This window comes from Lithobates pipiens, unplaced genomic scaffold (assembly GCF_037356315.1).
Source record: "Lithobates pipiens isolate NorthernLeopardFrog02 unplaced genomic scaffold, aLitPip1_a1.2 Scaffold_14, whole genome shotgun sequence".
NCBI classification, from domain to species: Eukaryota; Metazoa; Chordata; class Amphibia; order Anura; family Ranidae; genus Lithobates; species Lithobates pipiens.
In genome coordinates this window covers 3,157,424-3,180,249 of record NW_027507728.1, presented here as the reverse complement: position 1 = coordinate 3,180,249, position 22,826 = coordinate 3,157,424, and the positions used below count along the sequence as shown (strand labels likewise).

The 22,826-nt window shown below is 45.6% G+C and overlaps 1 protein-coding gene across 1 annotated transcript in view; it reads right to left on the bottom strand.

The window, feature by feature from the left end:
* LOC143981369 (carboxyl-terminal PDZ ligand of neuronal nitric oxide synthase protein-like) overlaps positions 1–22,826 on the bottom strand; it is a 190,477-nt gene that overhangs the window by 64,203 nt on the left and 103,448 nt on the right. The window contains exon 3 of the mRNA XM_077479185.1: positions 746–838. Within this exon, the coding sequence (XP_077335311.1) occupies positions 746–838 (93 nt within the window). The remainder of the gene's footprint in view (positions 1–745; positions 839–22,826) is intronic.

Genomic DNA, 22,826 nt, shown 5'->3' with positions numbered 1-22,826 from the left:
GCTCCAAAGATGCTGCTAGCAGGACTTTTTTCACCGTCCTGCTAGAGCACCGCTCCAGTGTGAAAGCCGTCCCGCTTTCACACTGGAGTGAAAGGGGCCGGATTTTTTCAGGCGCTATTTTTAGCGCTGTAGTGCCTGAAAACAGCCTCAGTGTGAATGGGGCCTATGTGCTAAATATTGACATGGGGTGAACACAATGGTTTTATCATTTCCATTTCTTGTTACCAGTTGAAAGTGAGCATATACCCCTCTACCTAGGGGGACAGTAATCTCCCAAGTGTGAACATTGAGGGATGACAAACTCCGTACATTTTCTGCAGAACTGAGGATAAGAAGCCTTTAGGAAGTTGTACAGAAGAACGTAAAAGGGACTATAAAGGAGCGTATAAAAAATACGACTCCTATCAGAAGTCCCAGGGCTTGTTTTAAACACATTCATCATCTTTGCTTATTACACACCCATATCTGAAGCTAAACTCGCAGTATTCCCATCATGCAATCACTTTATCAGACGCAGCGCCCAGTGGTCTCATAATATGCGTTCATCCATTATACATCATGGCCAGAAATTAGATTTCCACACATTCATCCTGAGAGTTCTGTGAGTTCTGCCACTTTATATTACCGAAATAGAGGAGAACGTTCGTTCAGATAAAATGTTAATTAGACAGGGTGCTTTTCCCACAATGCTGTGCTGCTGGGATAGCACAGTATTTACAGATCAATATGGGATGCATAATCTCACCTTCTGTTTCTTTCTCACCACTACTTTGACTCCGTCCAGGGACACCGTGATTCCGACTTTCTTCTTTTTGATGTTTTTGGCTTTGAACTCATACTGGTGGAAAAAAAAAAAAGTGGAAAACAAAAAATTACCATCTGCAAAGTGCTATGCGCTATATCTGGCCTTCATCTATACTAATTCTGAGCTCAGCCGACCCAACGATGGCACACGGATTAAAAAAAAAAAAACGACTCTAATCAAAATCAGATCCCAATCCAATAACTACCTATAGCAATGTTGCTGTAAAGCATTCATGGATAGAGAAAGAACTGAGAATTAAACACGACATACAGGATAAGGGAGGCGCGAATGTGCAGAGTCCATACATAAAGAATAAAGAACAGATACTGAGAATGCCATCCCTGCACACAGACCGTGAACAAGAGAAGTGCCACTCTGCACCACCCGTATACTGCATACGGCATATAAACATATAATCTAAATTACACCCAGCATACAGAGCTACTATACAGTGCCTTGCAAAAGTATTCGGCCCCCTTGAACTTTTCAACCTTTTGCCACATTTCAGGCTTCAAACATAAAGATATAAAATTTTTATTTTTTGTGAAGAATCACCAACAAGTGGGACACAATTGTGAAGTTGGACGAAATCTATTGGATATTTTAAACTTTTTTAGCAAATAAAAAACTGAAAAGTGGTGCGTGCAAAATTGTTCGGCCCCTTTACTTTCAGTGCAGCAAACTCACTACAGAAGTTCAGCGAGGATCTCTGAATGATCCAATGTTGTCCTAAATGACTGATGGTGATAAATAGAATCCACCTGTGTGTAATCAAGTCTCTGTATAAATGCACCTGCTCTGTGATAGTCTCAGGGTTCTGTTGAAAGCGCAGAGAGCATCATGAAGACCAAGGAACACACCAGGCAGGTCCGTAATACTGTTGTGGAGAAGTTTAAAGCCGGATTTGGATACAAAAAGATTTCCCAAGCCTTAAACATCCCAAGGAGCACTGTGCAAGCGATCATTTTGAAATGGAAGGAGTATCAGACCACTGCAAATCTACCAAGACCTGGCCGTCCCTCTAAACTTTCAGCTCAGACAAGGAGAAGACTGATCAGAGATGCAGCCAAGAGGCCCATGATCACTCTGGATGAACTGCAGAGAACTACAGCTGAGGTGGGAGGGTCTGTCCATAGGACAACAATCAGTCGTACACTGCACAAATCTGGCCTTTATGGAAGAGTGGCAAGAAGAAAGCCATTTCTCAAAGATATCCATAAAAAGTCTCATCTAAAGTTTGCCACGAGCCACCTGGGAGACACACCAAACATGTGGAAGAAGGTGCTCTGGTCAGATGAAACCAAAATCGAACTTTTTGCCCACAATGCAAAACGATATGTTTGGCGTAAAAGCAACACAGCTCATCACCCTCAACACACCATCCCCACTGTCAAACATGGTGGTGGCAGCATCATGGTTTGGGCCTGCTTTTCTTCAGCAGGGACAGGGAAGATGGTTAAAATTGAGGGGAAGATGGATGCAGCCAAATACAGGACCATTCTGGATGAAAACCTGTTGGAGTCTGCAAAAGACCTGAAACTGGGACGGAGATTTATCTTCCAACAAGACAATGATCCCAAACATACAGCAAAATCTACAAAGGAATGGTTCACAAATAAACGTATCCAGGTGTTAGAATGGCCAAGTCCAGACCTGAATCCATTTGAGAATCTGTGGAAAGAGCTGAAAACTGCTGTTCACAAACGCTCTCCATCCAACCTCACTGAGCTCCAGCTGTTTTGCAAGGAAGAATGGGCAAGAATTTCAGTCTCTCGATGTGCAAAACTGATAGAGACATACCCCAAGCGACTTGCAGCTGTAATCGCAGCAAAAGGTGGCTCTACAAAGTATTAACGCAAGGGGGCCGAATAATTTTGCACGCCCCACTTTTCATTTTTTTATTAGTTAAAAAAGTTTCAAAAATCCAATAGATTTCGTTCCACTTCACAATTGTGTCCCACTTGTTGGTGATTCTTCACAAAAAATAAAAGTTTTATATCTTTATGTTTGAAGCCTGAAATGTGGCAAAAGGTTGAAAAGTTCAAGGGGGCCGAATACTTTCACAAGGCACTGTACATACAGAACAAGAACTGATACTGAGAAGTACACTACAAAAGAGGTATTGTGTAGAGTCCATACATACAATAAAACAGATATTGAGAATTACACACATACACAGAACAAGAGACGATCATATGAAGCATCCATATACAGTACAGCTGCACGATTAATCGTTAAAACAAAAAAAAATATATATATCACAATCTCGATTCAACCCCCCCTCACAATCCTAATCCAGCATTTCCATGATTCATGAAAGTGCTGAGCCATTCTCTGCTCAGAGCTGTACAAGAGAAAAAAAAAAAAAAATTGCTCAGCGCTGAGAGATAAAGAGAAACATTGTAGCATTTGGTTCTTTTAGATCAAAGGGAGGAACTTCGTTCTGTAAATGAGGTCAGTTTAACCATTTAAAGACTAAACCTTTTTCTGCCATTTGTTGCTTACAAGTCAAAATATTTTTTTTGGGTGGCCTGGACATGGCGGCGTAGAGACGTGCTTTGCCTGAGCTCCCGGCCGTCTCCCACCTTTTCTGTGGACGTTTGCAGACTACCGCACTATGCCATCCTCAAAAAAGCGGGCAGCGCTACGGAAAAGCATACCCGCTAAGCTGACTCTCCCCACGCCGCAGTCCGGTGACATTGAACGGCTTTTTCAGCTTTCTCAGCTCCGCTCCCCGGGCCCTGTCATGGCGGCACCACGTGACCGCGGCAGTGAAGGCCGCGCGGACTGCGCCTCGACGGACCTCGACCCCGATGCCTCCACTTCGGATCCTCTACCGGACACCCCATCGACTTTCCTCCGGGAAGTTCCTGCTACCCAGCCAGTGGCGGTGCCGATGCTGCACATGGATGAGGAGCTTCGTTCGCTCTTGCAATCCCTCCCTACTAAATCGGACATCACCTCGCTTATTGGAGCGGTGGAAGCTGCTCACCGCAAAGAGATCGCTCTCGTCCGCGAAGAGGTGAAGGCCCTCAACACCAGAGTGACTGGGGGCGAGACGTCCCTGGCGGCTCTAACGGAACGGGTGGCGGCTTTGGAGGACGTTCGGACCACCCAGGCGAGCGCTTTACTGGTGCAGAAGCTGAGGCTGGAGGAATTCGAGGATCGTAGCCGTAGGAACAACCTGCGGCTGCGGGGTCTCCCAGAGGCGACGGGGCCGGAGGATCTAACGGACACGGTGGCGGCGATATTCCGGAGCATCCCGGGTATTGACCTACCGCCTCGCCTGGAGTTTGATAGGGTTCATAGAGCCCTGGGCCCCCGACCATCAGACCCCGACAGGCCGCGCGATGTAGTCTGCCGCCTGCACCATTACCAACACAAAGAGGAGGTCCTGCGGAAGGCCTGGGAGGCCCCCACCGTGGAGCTTGATGGTGTGGAGCTCAAAATTTTACCGGACATATCCCGAGCGACGCTGCAGAGAAGAGCCCTGTTAAAGCCTCTGCTGGAGCTGGCCCGACGCAGAGGGGCGACTTACCGCTGGGGCTACCCCTTGTCGGTCACGTTCAGAAAGGACCAGCGGTTTTTCACGCTTCGCCATCCTAGCTCCTTGCCAGATCTGTTTGCCTTTTTAGCAGCGGACCCCATCACCCTTCCGGATTGGCTGGCTCCTCTGCCCCGCGGCCAGGGTACAGATGCAGGTCCTGGACACCGGGGTGGCCTGCCGCCCAGACAACAGAGAGGCCGTCGGAGGCCCAGAGCGTTCTCTCCGGAGATTTCCCGGGAACCCTGAGGTAACTTTTTTTTTTTTTTTCTCCTTTGAACTGCGCCCTCTCCCTCCTCCCCTTTACCGCGGTTGATGCCGCTGACACCCGGGACGGCCTGTCCACCTCTGTTCCCCTGGTGGCCGGCTGCGTTTGGACAGCTCTCCCTTGTTTAATGATTACCACTGTGATGGCTGCTGTGGCATCCCCCATCCGCCTCCCTGGGCCACACACTGTTGCGGTGGTCCACCGCCTCTGCCCGAACTGCTGTGCGGCTTTCCCCCTTGCTGCTGTACAAGTTTTTGCCCGTGACTTTTTCGGAGTGTTACTTGACCCTGCAGGGACCTTTCTGCCTCCTGTTTTGACTCTTGGAGTCCCTTGCGGGACCTAGACCATACTGTGCTCTGGCCTGCGGAGGTATTCCCCCGCACCGTATGTCGTTTCATTCTTTCTGGGCTGTTGGCGGGTTCCTCTGCTCCCCCCCCCCCCCTGTTGTTTTGCCCTCTGCTACCCGATCACACCTGTTCTCTGTGGCCTACAATGGAAGTACCTGCCCGCCCTCCTGGGAGTAGTGGGTGCACTATTATTTCTGTGACGGCTTGGAGATCGTAAGGAGCTGTTGCTCCGAAGTGGATTGTAGGCCTTGTTGGTGGAGACTCTGGGACTTGTGGGGGGTGGGTGGGGTGCGGGTGGATCTCCCCCTGATGTGACTGTGAAGCCACCCTCCCGGAGATGTTTGGTGACCGTTGCTCCACCCTTGTTTAATGGTTCTGGGAATTGGGTTGGATAAGGGTGGAGATCGTTTGCAGAGAAGGAAGGGGCTGAGGTTGGGTCTCCTGTGGTGGGGCAGGGTGACTGGTATGTGGCACCCATTTTCTGGGGGTGGAGGTGGGAGGGAGTGGCTGGGTAGGTGCCCGTACATGGGCGCTCTGTGAATTGTGCGCGATCTCAGTACCTGGCTGTGAATGAGTGTGGCCTGAGTCGTGCGCCATCTGGGTTTGATTAACCTTTATAGCTAATGTAAGTCCTCAACTGTTTTTCTGACCTTGCTATCTGCTCACTGGTTAAATGTGGGACATTTGCTATTTTGCCGTTTTATTTTGTTTTGTTTTTTTTTCTTTGTGTTTACTTGGGCTTTTTTCTTTCCTTGTTTTGTGTATAATTTTATCCGCAGATGTGCATTGTGCTATAGTGATATTGCAAGGTGGGTGGCGGGTTTAGGGAGCTGTTCCCTGTGCTACCTGCCCGGTTCATTCCCCCCCGTAGGCTGGCGCGTTTTGCTAGAGGGTAGGATGTGCCCTCGACGCATTGTGTGCACATAACTGATTTAGTTTTTACTGGAGACGCAGGGCGTTAGGCCCGGTTTCCGAACACAGTTACCCTTCTTCGCTTTCTTGTCTTTTCTTTCTTTCCTGTCTGTTCCTTCCTTTTCCCCCCCTTCCCCTCTGTCTTTTCCCTGCCCTCACCCTACCTCCCCTCCGTCTCCCTTGCGCCCCCTCCTGCTCCCCTTCCCTAGTTATGGCCCCGTCTCGCCTCCGCCTTTTATCGCTTAACGCGAAAGGCCTCAATACACCCGAAAAGCGACGTATCCTGCTGGCGGACCTGAAGAGGCTGCACACGGACATAGCCTTTATACAAGAAACACATTTTAAGTCCTGTGCGTTACCATACCTCCGTAATAGACACTACCCTTTTTCATACCACTCTATCAATCCGTCGGCCAAGTCCAAAGGGGTCTCCATCCTTCTGTCTCACAAAGTCCCGTGGAAATGCCAGGATTCTCTGATAGACGCTGCCGGCCGTTATGTTTTCCTGAAGGGTCTCGTTGGCACGGTTCAAGTGACCCTGGCATCCATTTATGCACCTAATGAACTTCAGGCCACATTTGTGGAGGGAATTATGGAGAAACTGCTGGGCTTTAGAGCCGGTCAGTTACTGTTGGGTGGGGACTTTAATGTACCCTTATTGCCATCTGTAGACACTTCGGCTGGTCGTACCTCCTTGCCGGTGAGTCAGCTTAAACGGGTTGCGAAGGCGCTACACAATTCCCAACTGATTGATGTCTGGAGACTACAGCACTCTAGCGAGCGGGACTACACTTTTTACTCCTCTGTACATAAGGTTTACACCCGCATTGACTACTTTATGATCCCTCACTCCCAACTACATGCGGTGGAGCACTCCTCCATCGGAACCAGGACTTGGTCGGATCATGCACCGATCTTTTTGACGTATCTTTTATCTGACACCCCGCCTCTGACGACCAGATTTTGGCGCCTCAATGAAAGCTTGCTGCAGACCCCAGAGGTTCTAGAAGATGTGACCGTGACCCTGCGCCACTACCTCCGGGAGAATGATCTACCGGATTGTGATCCGGGGGTGTTTTGGGAAGCCCATAAGGCTGTGGTTAGAGGGGTTCTTATCAAACATGGGGCACGGCTTAAACGGGAACGCACTGAACTTCTCGACCAACTCTTAGAAAAACTACATATCGCGGAAGCCCGACATAAACATGCCCCTACACACTCCTCTGACAACGATGTGCAATTTCTCCGGAAACAAGTAACAGACATTTTATATTACAGGGCTAAGGCAGCCATGCAATCCTGTCGTAAAATGGCCTACGAATCGGGTGATAAGTGCGGGAAACTGCTGGCGCGACTGATAAGAGACCGTAAACTTTTGACGTATGTTCCCCACGTTGTTGCGCCCGGGGGACGGAGAGCTACATTGCCTCGAGATATCGCCCGGGAGTTCCGTGGTTTTTATTCCGATCTTTATGGTATCCAGGCCGACTCGCAATCGCGGTCGGCTATGGAGGATTATATTGTGGCATCCCATATGCCCTCTATTTCCTCGGAGGCCAGAGCGGAGCTGGAGTCCCCGATAACCTTGATGGAGATTCATAAGGCTGTGGGGTCCATGAAGCCTGGGAAGGCCCCGGGACCGGACGGCTTTACCCTACAGTACTATAGAACGTTGTTAGATCTGCTGGGTCCGTCTATGCTCACGTTATTTAATGCCATAGGCTCGGGCGGGTGCTTTCCTAGAGACTTTTTGAGTGCCCATATTTCGGTGATACCCAAGGAAGGGAAGGATCCTGCATCCTGTGGTAGTTACCGGCCGATATCCCTTTTAAATATTGATTTAAAAATATATACTAAAATCCTGGCCACTAGGATAGCTGCCCATCTCCAACATTTGATCCACCTGGATCAGGTTGGCTTTATCCCCTCTAGAGAAGCCCGGGATAGCACCACGAAAGTGTTAAACCTGCTTCACGTAGCGACAACCACGAAAACCCCTTGTGTTCTATTGAACACTGACGCCGAGAAAGCCTTTGACCGTGTGAGCTGGTCATTCATGTTTGCAGTGCTCCGACATGTGGGGTTGGGGGAGAGAATGCTCAACTGCATAGCTGGTGTGTACTCCACGCCTACAGCCCAGGTTAAAGTTAATGGGACGCTTTCGACCCCCTTTGCAATAACTAATGGGACGCGGCAGGGATGCCCCTTATCCCCTCTTTTGTTTGCGTTATCCCTGGAACCCTTTCTGGCTACGGTCAGACTTAACCCTGATATCCAAGGGGTACAAGTGGGACGGTCACAGCATAAGATTTCAGCTTATGCTGACGATATGCTTTTTACACTGACCAATCCAGGGATATCGTTACCAAATTTGCTAAGGGAATTTGAGAGATATGGGAAGCTTTCCAATATGAAAATCAATTTCACCAAGTCAGAAGCTATGGGTCTCCTGTTGCCGCCCCGATTGCTGTCTGCTCTACAATCCTCCTTCCAATTTAAGTGGACATCTACCGCCCTGACTTACCTTGGGACTAAGATCCCCTCGGACCTGTCAGACCTCTTTGAAAAGAATTTCCCCCCCCTCCTTGCTGAGGTGAGGCTGCTTCTGGACTCATGGCGGAAGGGGCTCCATTCATGGTTTGGTAGGTGCAATCTATTGAAAATGTGCATTTTGCCCAAATTTTTGTACCTTTTTCAGGCGCTACCGATTAAGATTCCGCCCATGTACTTTAGACAGGTCCAGACCTTGTTTACTCGTTTCGTCTGGGCACAGAAGCGGCCTCGGGTACCTCGAGCCCAACTCTCTCTACCGAAATCCTATGGGGGGTTGGCACTTCCTGACGTTAAACAATACTACTCTGCAGTACACTTGGGTAGGATGCTGGATTGGGGTCGTAATCTTGATACTAAACTATGGGCACAAATTGAACAACAACAGTGCCCCTTTCCGCTGAAGACGGCTCTCTGGTGCCTGGAGGCACTACCACGAGCGGTGCGGTCTCACCCCCTCATAGGTACCACGGTCTCTCAAGGCGCAAAGGCGGCGTTGCAATATTCTCTGACGACCACGGTGTCCCCGCTAACTCCGATCTTAGGTAACCCATGTTTTACACCTGGACTATCACGGGCATGTTTTCGACCGCTATGGGATTCCGGTCTTTTACTGGCCTCTCACTTTGTCAGGGGGGATGGCTGGACTTCCATCCTGGATCTTGTGGACCCTTCGGGCCCGTATGATCTGCATTTTTGGAGCGCCTGCCGCCTGCATCATTTTCTCCATTCTCTCCCGAACCCTCTAGACTATACCAGACCGCTCACTACTTTTGAAGAATACTGTTCTGACACTGGACCGATCTCCCGAATCCTTTCTAAAATGTATGTGCTACTTAATACACCTACACAACCACCACACATCGCGAGTCTTGCTAAGTGGGAGGCAGACCTGGGCCGCACTTTTACGCAATCACAGGTTAATAACATACTGCGCTTTGCTTTGCGATCCTCACTCTGTACCAAAATACAAGAGACGAATTATAAAATTCTAGTACGGTGGTACCTGACGCCTAGTCGCCTCCACCTTATTTACCCAGACGCATCTGAGTACTGCTGGCGCTGTCGTGAGGGGCGGGGTACGATTTTTCACGTTTTTTGGTCCTGCCCTAAGCTTTCGGAGTTCTGGGCCGCAGTCCGGACCATATCCCAGAAATTTACCGAATGGCGAATCCCTAATGACCCGGCCTTTTTCTTACTACATGTTTCGGACATACCTCCTAAGGCATACGCACGATCGATTCTACGTCACTTAACGAATGCGGCCAAGTCCTGTATCCCCTTGCTATGGAAACAAGAGACGCCGCCTTCAGCGGCAATGTGGGTAAGGAGGGTGGAGGATATAAACAAAATGGAGGACCTGGTGCTTACAGCTCAGGATCGGCAGGAGACGTATCGTAAGACTTGGTCCCTCTGGAATGTATTTGTGTATTCGGATGAGGGCAAAGCCTTTTTTGGCCGCTAATTTACCGCCCACTGGGGTCTGAAGTACCGCGCAGGCGAGGGCAATCCCGCCCTACCCCCCCCTCCCCTCCCCCTTTTTACCTTATTCCTTCCTTCCCCCCCCCCGCCCCTCCCTTCCTTTTCTCCCTTTTCTTTGTTATTTTCGCACTTTCCTTTCCATCTTCACTCTCTTTCTTGGCCGCAACTCCAAACATGCTTCCAATGATCTCGTGCCGAAGTGTTAATTCAGACTTCGGCGTAATTGCTTCTTAGGCAGTAGCGGGGACATGTTGGCCGACCCTGGCCAGGGGGGTTTAGTCTCCGAGGCCAGCAGATAAATCATGGTTTCCTGATAGTCTATGGGTTCCCTTGCCATTATTTATACCGCATGTTGATGAGGCTGCGACCTCTTTTGTCTCTTCTGCTATGTTTACTGTTATTTGTCTTGGGGTTCTCCCATTATATGTCTTTATTGTTCAAAATTCTAATAAACATTATCTTTGCAAAAAAAAAAAAATATTTTTTTTGCTAGAAAATTACTTAGAACCCCCAAACATTTTTCAGAAAATATGAATGATAACACAAAAACTTCTCTTTCACTCATGGTTAGTGTTTGGCTGAAGCCATTTATTACCAATCAACTGCCATTACTCTCTTTAAATCATAATGATAACAGAAACTACCTAAATGACCCTGATCAAAAGTCTTCATACCCCGGTGATTTTGGCCGGATAACACAAGTTGACACAAAGGGGTTTGAATGGCTATTAAAGGTAACCATCCTCGCCTGTGATCTGTTTGCTTGTAAATGTGTGTTTGTGTGTATAAAAGGTCAATGAGTTTCTGGACTCCTGACAGACCCTTGCATCTTTCATCCAGTGCTGCACTGAAGTTTCTGGATTCTGAGTCATGGGGAAAGCAAAAGGAATTGTCAAAGGATCTGCGGGAAAAGGTAGTCGAACTGTATAAAACAGGAAAGGGATATAAAAAGATATCCAAGGAATTGAGAATTACAATCTGCAGTGTTCAAACTGTAATCAAGAAGTGGAACATTAGGGTTTCTGTTGAAAACAAACCACGGTCAGGTAGACCAACTAAAATTTCAGCAACAGCTGCCAGGAACATTGTTTGGGATGCAAAGAAAAACCCCATAAAAAAAAAATCTTTAGGTGAAATACAGGACTCTGAAAACATGTAGTGTGGCTGTTTTAAGATGCACAATAAGGAGGTTTTGACATTTATACAGCGATCAGAGCTAAGAAAATAGCCACGGATTACTGTATAAATGCCATTGGTAGAGAAGGGGTTAACACTAGGGAGTGATCATGGGGTTAACTGTACCCTAGGTGTGCTCTAACTGTGGGGGGGGGGCTGACTAGGGGAGGAGACCGATCGGTATTCCTACTTAGTAGGAGCACTCGATCGGTCTCCTCTCCTCTGAGAGAACCAGGATTTGTGTGTTGACACACACAGATCCCGGTTCTCACTTTGTCACGAGCAATCGCAGGCGCGTGCATCGGCTCCGGGGACACGCTGCAGGCGCGTGCCTGCAAAAGCGTCTTAAAGAGCTGATGTGCAGCTACGACGGTTCATGCTAGGGAGCCATCTTGCCGCAGTAAAACTGTGGCGGCTTTTTTGGGAAAAATTTTTTTTTAATGAATTAAAAAAAAAAAAAAGTTAGGTTACTCCATTTTTTTTGTATAATGTGAAAGATGATGTTACGCTGAGAATCGCGATTTGTATTCTAAGCCAAAAAATGATTCTCATTTTATCCAGAATTGTGCAGCTCTAATATACAGTGCAAGAAAAATACGGAGAATAACACCTAGAATTCAGGGCAAGAGAAGTGCTACTGTTCAGTGTCTATACATATGGAATAAGAACCAATACTGAAATCTACACCCCGCATCCTGTACAAGAGAAGTTGTATTGTGTAGTGTCCATACACACAGAATAAGAAAAGATATTGAATGTTACACCCATCATACAGAATAAGAGAAGTGCCTGTCTATATATCTACTTCTCTGACCAGCAGATTTGGAATCATGAAGAAGATGATGGAAAGCTGCAGAAGAAAGTCATTCTTGCTGTCAGTAGGTGGCTTCAGCTGCAGACTTGCAATATGATGGCGGTGGAGTTATATAGGCAGAGTTGAGTGACCCCCCCCCCCCCCTGACAACATTGAAGAAGCAAGTTCATATATATAAGTTTTATATATATATATATATATATATATATATATATATATATATATATACCTGAGCCAATGGTGTGTGCAGCCCATTGCATTAGGGTGTGCACCCCAAAACTCAGACACGTGTGTGTGTGTATATATATATCTCTATCTATATACATATATATAGCCCTGGCACATTGATATCCATGCCAGCACTGTGAAATAGTAGTGCATAAACACTGCTCTAATGGCAAAACCGGTAAGAGGGAGATCTTTCCCATCTCCCTGCTGCTACACAGAGCGATAATGCACACTAGGTGATTAGGGTGTGCCCAGGCACACCTGGCACACCCCGTGCACATGCCTATAGCCTGATCTCAGCTTAAATACTTTAAATGTGTCCACCTTTATATTGGAATGACACTCAGACATCTATTTTCTATTTTGAATTATAGTTGTTGATTTAACAATGTTAGCTTTTCATGCTTTACGAATGAGAAAACATTGAGCACTATACTTGAATGGAAATAATTGCGCTTAACATGTCTGCACCTGTTTTTTGTTTTTTTTTGTTTTTGATTTATACCTTTTTATGGCTAAGGTGGTTCTTTGGATAAACGGCTCATTCACACCGGATGCATTGTTACTGCATTGGGCTGCCTTACCCAGTGCGGCCCCAATGGAACACAGGGCCGGACATTCCGACAACCAAATCCATCGGATTTTGTCCAAAACTGGTGTTGCATACACACGGTTGGACAAAGTTGTCGGAAAATCCGATCGTACGTAACGTGATGACGTTATTTTGTTACGACGGGACTACGTTCAGGCTAGTAGCCAATAGCTTTGGTCTAGGAATTTGATCTGAGCATGCGTGGCACTTTGTCCGATCGGAATTCTCTACACACAATCGGACAAAGTCCGTTCGGATCATGTTGTCGGAAAGTTTTATAGCCCAGCTCTAAAACTTTGTCGGTCGGATATTCCGACGGAAACAGTCCGATGGAGCCCACACACAGTCAGATTATCTGACAACGCGGTCCGATCAGACATTTTCCATCTGAATGTCCGACCGTGTGTACAAGGGCTTAGGCTGGTTCCATATCCCTGTGTTGCAGTGGTGTGAGCTAAAAACAATACGGCATGCTATTCTTTTTTTTTTTTTTTTTTCTCATGGCACCTCACTGCAGCCTAGTGACATTTCTACAATGTACCCAAGAAAAGAAACAAAAAAGAGATCAGTCTGTTTTTAGCGGATCAGATCAGAGAACATTGGGTGGTCCAATTGGCTCCATCCTGAAAAACTGACAGGTGGACCCGATTGGTCAGCTGGTGTGAAAGGGGCCTAATACATTGGGATTGATACATCAGCACTTTTCCTCCCAATGCACACAGGAGGCCATGCATTCAGTGCGACTGCCGGTGTGAATGAGCTCTTAAGAGGTTAAGAACCCCCATTCTAATGTAACCAGCAGTAAAAATGCATATATATATATATATATATATATATATATATATATATATATATATATATATATATATATATATATATATATATATATATAATTATACACACACATATAGGCGCTGCATCACTTGGGAACTTCCCTGTAAGGATAATTCATGTTTACACGGATATGGAGATTGTATCACAAGGACTGTCTTTGGGGCACATACTAAATTATCATCAAAAAGAAAAATAAATTATTCATGTGATCATTTGGAAGATAGCGGTGCAGACAGAGAGCGTCTGATAAGATTTGTGCTAGGACACGTGCAGACAGTTCTGGAACAGAGGATTTCAGAATGTATCCTCTGTATTTACAATGCAGATATCTGGGTGAGAGACGGCTTACGGGAAGGCGCATTTCTTGAGAAAAGCCACATCACAGAGGTTGCTGTGTTATGTGTCCACCAGAGGGCAGACTTCTCAGAAACATTCCACCCCTACAGGCTTTCTGAGGACAAATACTGCCCAACATAGGGGCCTTCAGTCATTTCCATTCATCAAGCAAAAGTTACTGTTCAGAAATGTTTAAACCAAACCCTCAACCATCCATTTCATCAATATGAATAGTAAGGAAATAATTTGCATTGTCAACAGTACTGATTGTTATCAGTCATGTTATTATATGCCTGTGCGGGGCTACTGAAGTGGAATTAAAGCTGACCTTCAGGCATATAATAAAAGCACACATTAATGTAGTCCCGTATTCATTAATACATCCTTAAATGTGGATTTTCATGCAGTGTATTGTACTTGAATGTGACTTATTAGCATCATGCAGTCCCTGTACAGCGAAGTTTAGAATTGAAGGGATAAGCAGCACACGCAGAATGCGGATAGAGGAAGAGAGCAGAGTGACAGAGAGATAACCCCATTAGTCTGCTGCTTCTCCTTTCACTGGGGGATGGACAAAACCTTAAGTTACTGAACTGTAGAAGAGTAAAACCATGTCTCTTGCAATGCCAGACAGGACTGTGATGAGTGCCAGAGCTGTGAAAATCTCAGGGCTGGATGGATAGAAATACAAATCTTGTCACAGCTAAAACAGCTATTGTATTTAGCTATAGTGTATTTAGCCGTTTGCCTGGAGTTCAGCTTTATATCTAGGTATTATAGCAGAAGACAATTCTGTTAAATTATAGAAGATTTTTTATATATATAAAAAATATATAAAATATATATATATATAAAAAATATATAAAATATATATATATATATATAAAAAATATATATATATATATATATATATATATATATATATATATATATATATATATATATATATATATATATATATATATATATTAAAAAAAGGAAAAGCTAAATCTTCAAGTGAGGGGTTAACAAGAAGATGAAATCTCTGACTTTCCTGCTTCTCAGAGAAATAAAAGAATGTGAAGGGCTGGTGGCGGAGCTGCCAATGTGCAGGTAGATCACCTCCCTACCAGCCGAGATCCAGACCTGCGGCACTCCTGTGACCTGATTAGATGCATCATTAACTTTGCCTTACAAGAGGTTCAGCTGGGAAGGCTAAAGGCAGATCCCGGCACTCCAAACCATTTACAGGTCACACAGGGGCCCGCCGCCCAGAGAACACCACTGTGCTACACTAAACCAGGCGCAGACAATTTACTTATATAGTGCTTTAACATTTTCCACACTGCGCCATATCAGTCTTAATATCCCCACCACCATCGCACATCATTATTAAACATTTATACGGCTCTGACATTTTCTATACAGAGACGCCGCAGCCATACTAACACCCAATCAGAGAATACATACTAACACCCAATCAGAGCAAACACACACAGAGCAAACATACTAACACCCAATCAGAGAATACATACTAACACCCAATCAGAGGAGACACACACAGAGCAAACATACTAACACCCAATCAGAAAAGACACACACAATCAGAACACAGAGCAGACACAAACACCCAATCAGAGGAGACACACACAGAGCAAACATACTAACACCCAATCAGAGAAGACATACTAACACCCAATCAGAGAAGACATACTAACACCCAATCAGAGCAAATACACAGAACAGACATACTAACACCCAATCATAGGAGACACACAAACACCCAATCAGAGGAAACACACAGAGCAGACTAACACCCAGTCAGAGGAGACACACACAGAGCAAACATACTAAACACCCAATCGGAGGAGACACACCCAATCAGGACACAGAAGAGACACACAAACACCCAATCAGAGGAGACACACACAGAGCAAACATACTAACACCCAATTGGATGAGACACACAGAGCAGACATACTAACACCCAATCAGAGGAGACACACACACAATTGGGACACACAGAACAGACACAAACACCCAGAGGAGACACACACAGAGCAAACATACTAACACTCAATCGGAGGAGACACACAGAGCAAACATGCATTACATACAGTGGGCGTGTGTTTTTTTATATATATTTTTTGGATATTTATTATAGCAGAAAGTAAAAAATATTGGGTGTTATTTACTAAAGGAAAATCCACTTTGCACTACAAATGCACTTGGAAGTGCAGTCGCTGTAGTAGATCCGAGGGGGACATGCAAGGAAAATAAAAACACAGAATTTTAGCTTGCACATGATTGGATGATAAAATCAGCAGAGCTTCCCCTCATTTCAGAGCTTCCCCTCATATCTACAGCGACCGCACTTCCAAGTGCACTTTCAGTGCAAAGTGGATTTGCCTTTCGTAAATAACCCCCATTGTGTTTTTTTCAAAATTGTCACTCTTTTATTTGTTCACATCACAAAAAATAAAAACTGTAGAGGTGATCAAATACCGCCAAAAGAAAGCTCTATTTGTGGGGAAAAAAAGGACATTGGTTTGGGTACAACGTCGCACGACCGCGCCATTGTCAGTTAAAGCGATGCAGTGCCATATCACAAAAAAAATGGACTGTCATTAAGGGGGTAAATCCTTCTGGGGCAGAACTGGTTAAAGAGGGATTCCACTGGAAATAAAAAATATAAAAAAGCCAGCAGCTATAAATACTGCAGCTGCTGACTTTTAATAAATGGACACTCACCTATCCCGGGGTCCAGCGATGACGGCAGCCGAGAACGCTCAGCTCTCGGCTGCTGCCGCCGCCATTCTCAATGAGGGAATCAGGAAGTGAAGCGTTGCGGCTTCACTTCCCGGTTCCCTACTGCGCATGCGCGAGTCGCGCAGTTCAGTGGGAATGGTCCGCGCTGTCTCTGGGACCCGTGTGTGTCCCAGCAGACAGCACGGCAGGACAGGAAACAGCATAGACTCCCGTGGGAGTCTATGCCCAGAAGTGGGTGTAAATACCTGTCTTAGACAGGTATCTGCACCCCCTCCCCCCTGAAAGGTGCCAATTGTGACAGCGGAGGGGGGGTTCCGATGAGTGGAAGTTCCACTTTAGGGTGGAACCCCGCTTTAAAGAGGAAGTAAACCCTGATGAGTTTACTTCCTCTTTTTTTCCCTGCAAAGGTAAAGCATAATGGACTACTATGCATCGCATAGTAGCCCATTATGTGTCACTTACCTGACACAGGAGCCAGCGAAGTCGCCGCTGTCCCCTGTAGTCCGCCGCATCCATCTTGCTGGTGGCGTCTCGCAGCTCCGCCGCTGTCATTCGGCGAAGCCGCGATGACGTCACTCCCGCGCATGCGCACGGGAGTCGACAAATGCGGCAGCTCCATTCTTGGAACTGCCGCATTCAGTGCGCCTGCGCGCCGCTGTCTACGGCGCATGCGCCGTAGACAGCGGTGCCCGTTTTCGGGCAAATATCTACTAAACCATATAGGTTTAGGAGATATTGCTTGGACCTACAGGTAAGCCTTAATCTAGGCTTACCTGTAGGTCAAAGTGGTTTGTAAGGGTTTACAACCACTTTAAGTACCCCAAGGGACCGGCACACTTGCAAACACATCTATATTACACAGAATCACATTGTAATTTACTAGAGAATTGCACTCTACATAAAAGAAACTTGTTTGACCTGCGCATCACCATGCTGCTTGTATTGTTGCTGCAGTCATTATGTGGCGCTTTGTCCCATCCCCCCCCCACAAGCACAAAGAATAATGACAGTAAAAACATCAGATCAGCTTGTTAATATTTAAGTAAACAGGAGACCTTACTTATCCACAGCGACAGGAACTTGTGTTGCTTTTACTGGTATGAATAATAGAAAGTGAAACTTCATGAATGGTCCGGAGCCAGGACACGAGCGACGCACCAAGCTGCATTTTCTTCTAAATATTTGATCAAACTTCTGGATCTAAAGCTTTTATGCTCTCCATTGTGACGGCACAGGAAAGTGGTCCCATCGGCCTTATAAATAATTCAGCCTTGAGGTGCCCATAGATGGATAGAATTTCGAACGAAAATTCTAAGCCCTTGTACACACGGTCGGACATTCCGATGGACAATGTCCGATAGGACCGTGTTGTCGGATAATCCGACAGTGTGTGGGCTCCATCAGACTGTTCCCATCGGAGTATCCGACGGGCCAAGTTTTCCAGCTGGGCTATAAAATTTTCCGACAACATGATCCGATCGGACTTTGTCCGATCATGTGTAGAGAATTCCGATCGGACAAAGTGCCACGCATGCTCAGATCAAATTCCTAGACCAAAGCTATTGGCTACTAGCCTGAACGTAGTCCCGTCGTAACGAAATAACGTCATCACGTTAAATACGATCGGATTTTCTGACAACTTTGTCCGACTGTGTGTATACAACACAAGTTTTGGACAAAATCCAACGGATTTGGTTGTCAGAATGTCCGACCGTGTGTAAGGAAAAGTCTTCCAAACATCCATTTCTCGTTTGAAAGCTTTAATTTGTTTTTAACATTTGATTTTGTAATGAATAGACTTTACTGAACAAAAACCACATACACTGTTCGAAATTTGAGAATTTTTTTTCCAACCTGCTCCTTCGATTTTTTTTCCTGTCACTATGGTCAAAAACGAACGCCGATTTGACCCACCAATGATTTTGAAAAGTGAACAAACTTTCTTAGGGCTCGTACACACTATAGGAAAACCAGGCAAACATTTGTTTAGGTTTAGGAGATATTTGCCGAAAGACAGGCACCGCTGTCTACGGCGCATGCGCCGTACACAGCGATGCGCAGGTGCACTGAGCGCGCCGCGGTCAACGGCAATATGCCGCGAGTGGCGGCTCCCATGCGCATGCGCGGGAGTGACGTCATCGCGGCTTCACCGAATGACAGCGGCGGAGCAGCGAGACCCACCAAGAAGATGGATGTGCCAGACTACAGGGGACAGCGGTGACATCGCTGGCTCCTGTGTCAGGTAAGTGACACATAATGGACTACTATGCGATGCATAATAGTCCATTATGCTTTACCTTTGCAGGAAATGAAAGAGGAAGTAAACTCATCAGGGTTTACTTCCTCTTTAAAAACAACCGTGCTGTCTTTTTCCAGTGCACCCTGTATTTCTCCAGAGATGGATTTTTCTTTGTATCCTGAACAATTCTTATGGCAGTTGTGGCTGTAATCTTTCTTGGTCTACATGATCTTGGCTTGGTCACAAGAGATCCCTGAATTTCCCACTTATTAATAAGTGACTGAACAATACTTGGCATATCTAAGGCTTTGGATATCTTTTATATCCTTTTCCGCTTTATAAAGTTCCATTACCTTGTTGTGCAGGTCTTTTGACAATTCTTTTCTGCTCCCCAAGGCTCAGTATCCAGCCTGCCAAGTGCATGCACATGAGAGCTAACAAACTCACTAACAACTTACACAGACACTACTTGCAATTTAAAAATCCACAGATGTGGGAGATTAACCTTTAATTGCCATTTTAATCTGTGTGTGTCACCTTGTGTGTCTGTACCAAGGCCAAACATTCCAAAGTTGTAAACTTTTGCTCAGGCCATTGGGCAAATTCTGTTATTATGATTTAAACAGGAGCCAAACAATTACCGTATGTGATAATAAATGGCTTCATATGATCACTGTTACAGAACCCACTGTCACTGTGTGGAGGGGGCAGTGGGATGGCCTTCTACCCAGACTATGGCCCAGCAGAGAACGCGAGATTTGAAGAGCTATTTGCTGTCTCCTGCCACCAGGAGAAGACGCCACCTCCAAACATTTGTGCGTAGTCGCGGGTTCACCGGAACCGAGTGAACGCAGTATCTGTGGCCAGGCTCGTGGAGTCGTTTCCGGCTACTTAAACCTATTGGCCCAGCTGGGCTAAAAATAAACTTTTATTCCACAATGTACTTTTAGCTGATAAAGGCATATACAAGGTGGCAGTATGCCCAAAGCGTGGGGCTATGAGACTTGGTGACAAAATGGCGTTGAGATAATGTAATGTTGTCCGTAACTGATTAAAAGTGTATGTTTTGTACTTAATAAACAGTTTATTCTGTGCATGTTTAACCTTCAACATCTTTGTTGTTTGCCTCGTGATTTGGGGTTAAGGGCTGGTTATTGCAAGTCGGCTGGCTGAGGGTGCGTTTGAAGAACAGGAGACACAGTTCTGGCGGAGGTGCCCAGCCGGGGTATTCGGGATCCATCACATGCACTAAATAAAATTAGTTTTTTGGCATGATCAGTTATATTTTCAATATCAATGCAAAAACTTCACCATTTATGCCAGGGTATGAAAATGTTTGCCACCCATAGTGAGGCATAAGATACAATCAGATCTGTTGAGGCACTAAAGACAGAAAAGGCAGTTTGTCACACCTCAAGAGAGATTTCATAAAACAGGGATATAACCCAGCAACAACCAACCAACAGATCAACAAAGCAATTAACATTCATTCCTCAGAATCAATATTTTAAACTATAAACAGACTGGCATCTGTAGTCCCACTGGCATACTACCAGCTCCTAGATCTAAGAAACATCTGGCGCCAGCCTCTTCTGCAAAAAAAATGAACAACGTCAAGAAATCTAGGTAGTCAGTAAGTAGTCAGGAGAGTTCTACACTGGCTGACAAGGAGCCCCAGACTGTGCGGATGATATGAAAGTCAAACACATTAGAATAACAAAAAGGTGAGCGACTTATCCGGTGCTGCGTCCACAAAATAAACGCCTGGATCAGGACATCCACAGAGTAGAATGATTTATGAGCAGTAACGAGAACTGGCCTAATTTATTCCCAACTCCCGGCACACATAGTCTCCGTCAATCACGACACTGAGCGATGGACGATGGAGCCACTGGCAGAGAACAGATTATTAATTTCCTGGGAGCGATAAAAAGGCAGAAAGTGGGGACACAGCATGGGAGCAGTAGCGGAAGTTTACGCTCTGAGATAATAACACTGAACACCATGAAGAAAATTGTACAGCTGTACTGTAAGCAAAGCAAATCTAAAATGAAAAGGCTGCAGCCCATTACACAAACCTAGTTCGTATCTTTGTTTTGAGGGAACAAGCAACATAGAAGAAATCTTTTCTGTGAAAAGTCAATGGAGGTCCAGACACAAGTTTCAAGACAAACGCATTAGATATCACAGGTCTGGGAGAATCACAGAGATCCCAATCACATCCAGTGACACTGCGAAACTCAACTTCACTGCCCCTGTGGATGTGATTTGTCAACCTATTAAAGAGGTTGTAAACCCTCCCCCACAACTTTGTCCCATGTAAATCAGCATTAAAACCCCAAATGAACACTGCTTGTAGATATCTCCTTACTTGCTTAGTATTGTTGTAATCCTTGTTGTTCTGTAGAATGAAGTCACTGAGCATGCCCAGATCTCCCCTGATTTACAGCACACTCTCTATGTCTTATCTATCTGTTATCAGGACTTCTTATGGCACAGCACTGAACTCTGCTAATCACTCAGAGCTTCCTCCTACACACCATGTGACCTCACATACAGTCTAAACTTGGCCATTACTGCAGTCTTATCAGCTGAAGCTGATAAATCTGATAAAGGCAAACATTAGACATCGGCACAAGTAAATACTATGAAATAAACAAGTAAGCCATGAACAGGGAAGCAGGGTTGCCATAGAAATGTTGGATTGAGAAGGAGGCTTGGTTAACAGTACAGGAAGTGCTCAATGTAAGAGCAGAAATACACTCCACTGTGGACTCAGAAAACAATACTTAAGATGGCGCTGCCTAACCCATGTAACCAAGTTTTTTAAAGTTTCTTTAAACAGTAAGTAATATGCGATTTGGGCTGGATTACAGTGGCTATAGTCTGATAATTACTTATTATAATGGTCTAAATGAAAAGAAGCATCAGAGTGGGAGAGTTTACTTCCTCTAAGTCTCTTTCTTGCACATGATACTCCTGTTTGAGTATCTATTTTTTCAGACTTTTTTTGTATGAATTTGCGTGTATTTTTGCCCATATGCGTTTGCGCAAATTCGCACGCTTTTGCACACAACTTATTTTCACATGCACAATATGCAATGGGCATCCATGCACATCTGTGCATGATTAAGCACAAATGTGCGCATGCGCGTGTATTTGCGCGCGTATTTGCGCGCAAGCGGCGTAAATTACGGACCAAACAGATTTTTCTATTTTTTTTTCTTTACTGGAGAATACACAGCGTTTGTTTATGCGCCTGTGTGCGTAGGCACGTTACAATGAATGGGCTGTATTTTAGCACAGTAAAAAAATAAGCTGTACTGAGCTTTTACAAGCTGCGGTGTGCAAGAGGCCTTAGAGCTGGACTCTCATTTTGTGGACACTGCAGACTACAACTCCTGCACCAACAGACTGCAAGACTAGACTGACTGGATCCTGAATTGTGCAGCCTGTCCACTACTAAGTCTAGGTGAAAAAGAAACCAAAAGGATAAACTTTTCCGCATTGGAAAAGGGTCCTGTGCGTCTTCGGCTCCATTTGAGGTGAAAATTCAGGCAAAAATTTGGACCTGAATCGGTGTACAGGGACGCACCGGACCCCATGCTGGGACCCACGTCCTGATCAGTGTGAACCCAGCCTCAAAGTGACAATTTTAACAAAAGTAAAAAGCAAAATGCTCATCAGCTTAAAACAGTGAAAGCTGGTTGCTATGGGTTACAGAACTCTACAAACTGCACTCCACCTAATGAAACGAGGTGGCGAGTTTCCAGAACTCTTTCAGGGACAGCGCATTGTTTCTGCGGCTGTGCCTCTGACAGGTGACATCAGACTGGTGGAGTAAGCATCAAAATTTCTCAAGTTTAAAAAGAAAAGTTCAGTGAAGCTCAGCGGGGAGTCACTTTAACAAGCAATAATGTCACAGCACGTTCTGGCAGCGGATGCGGTCAA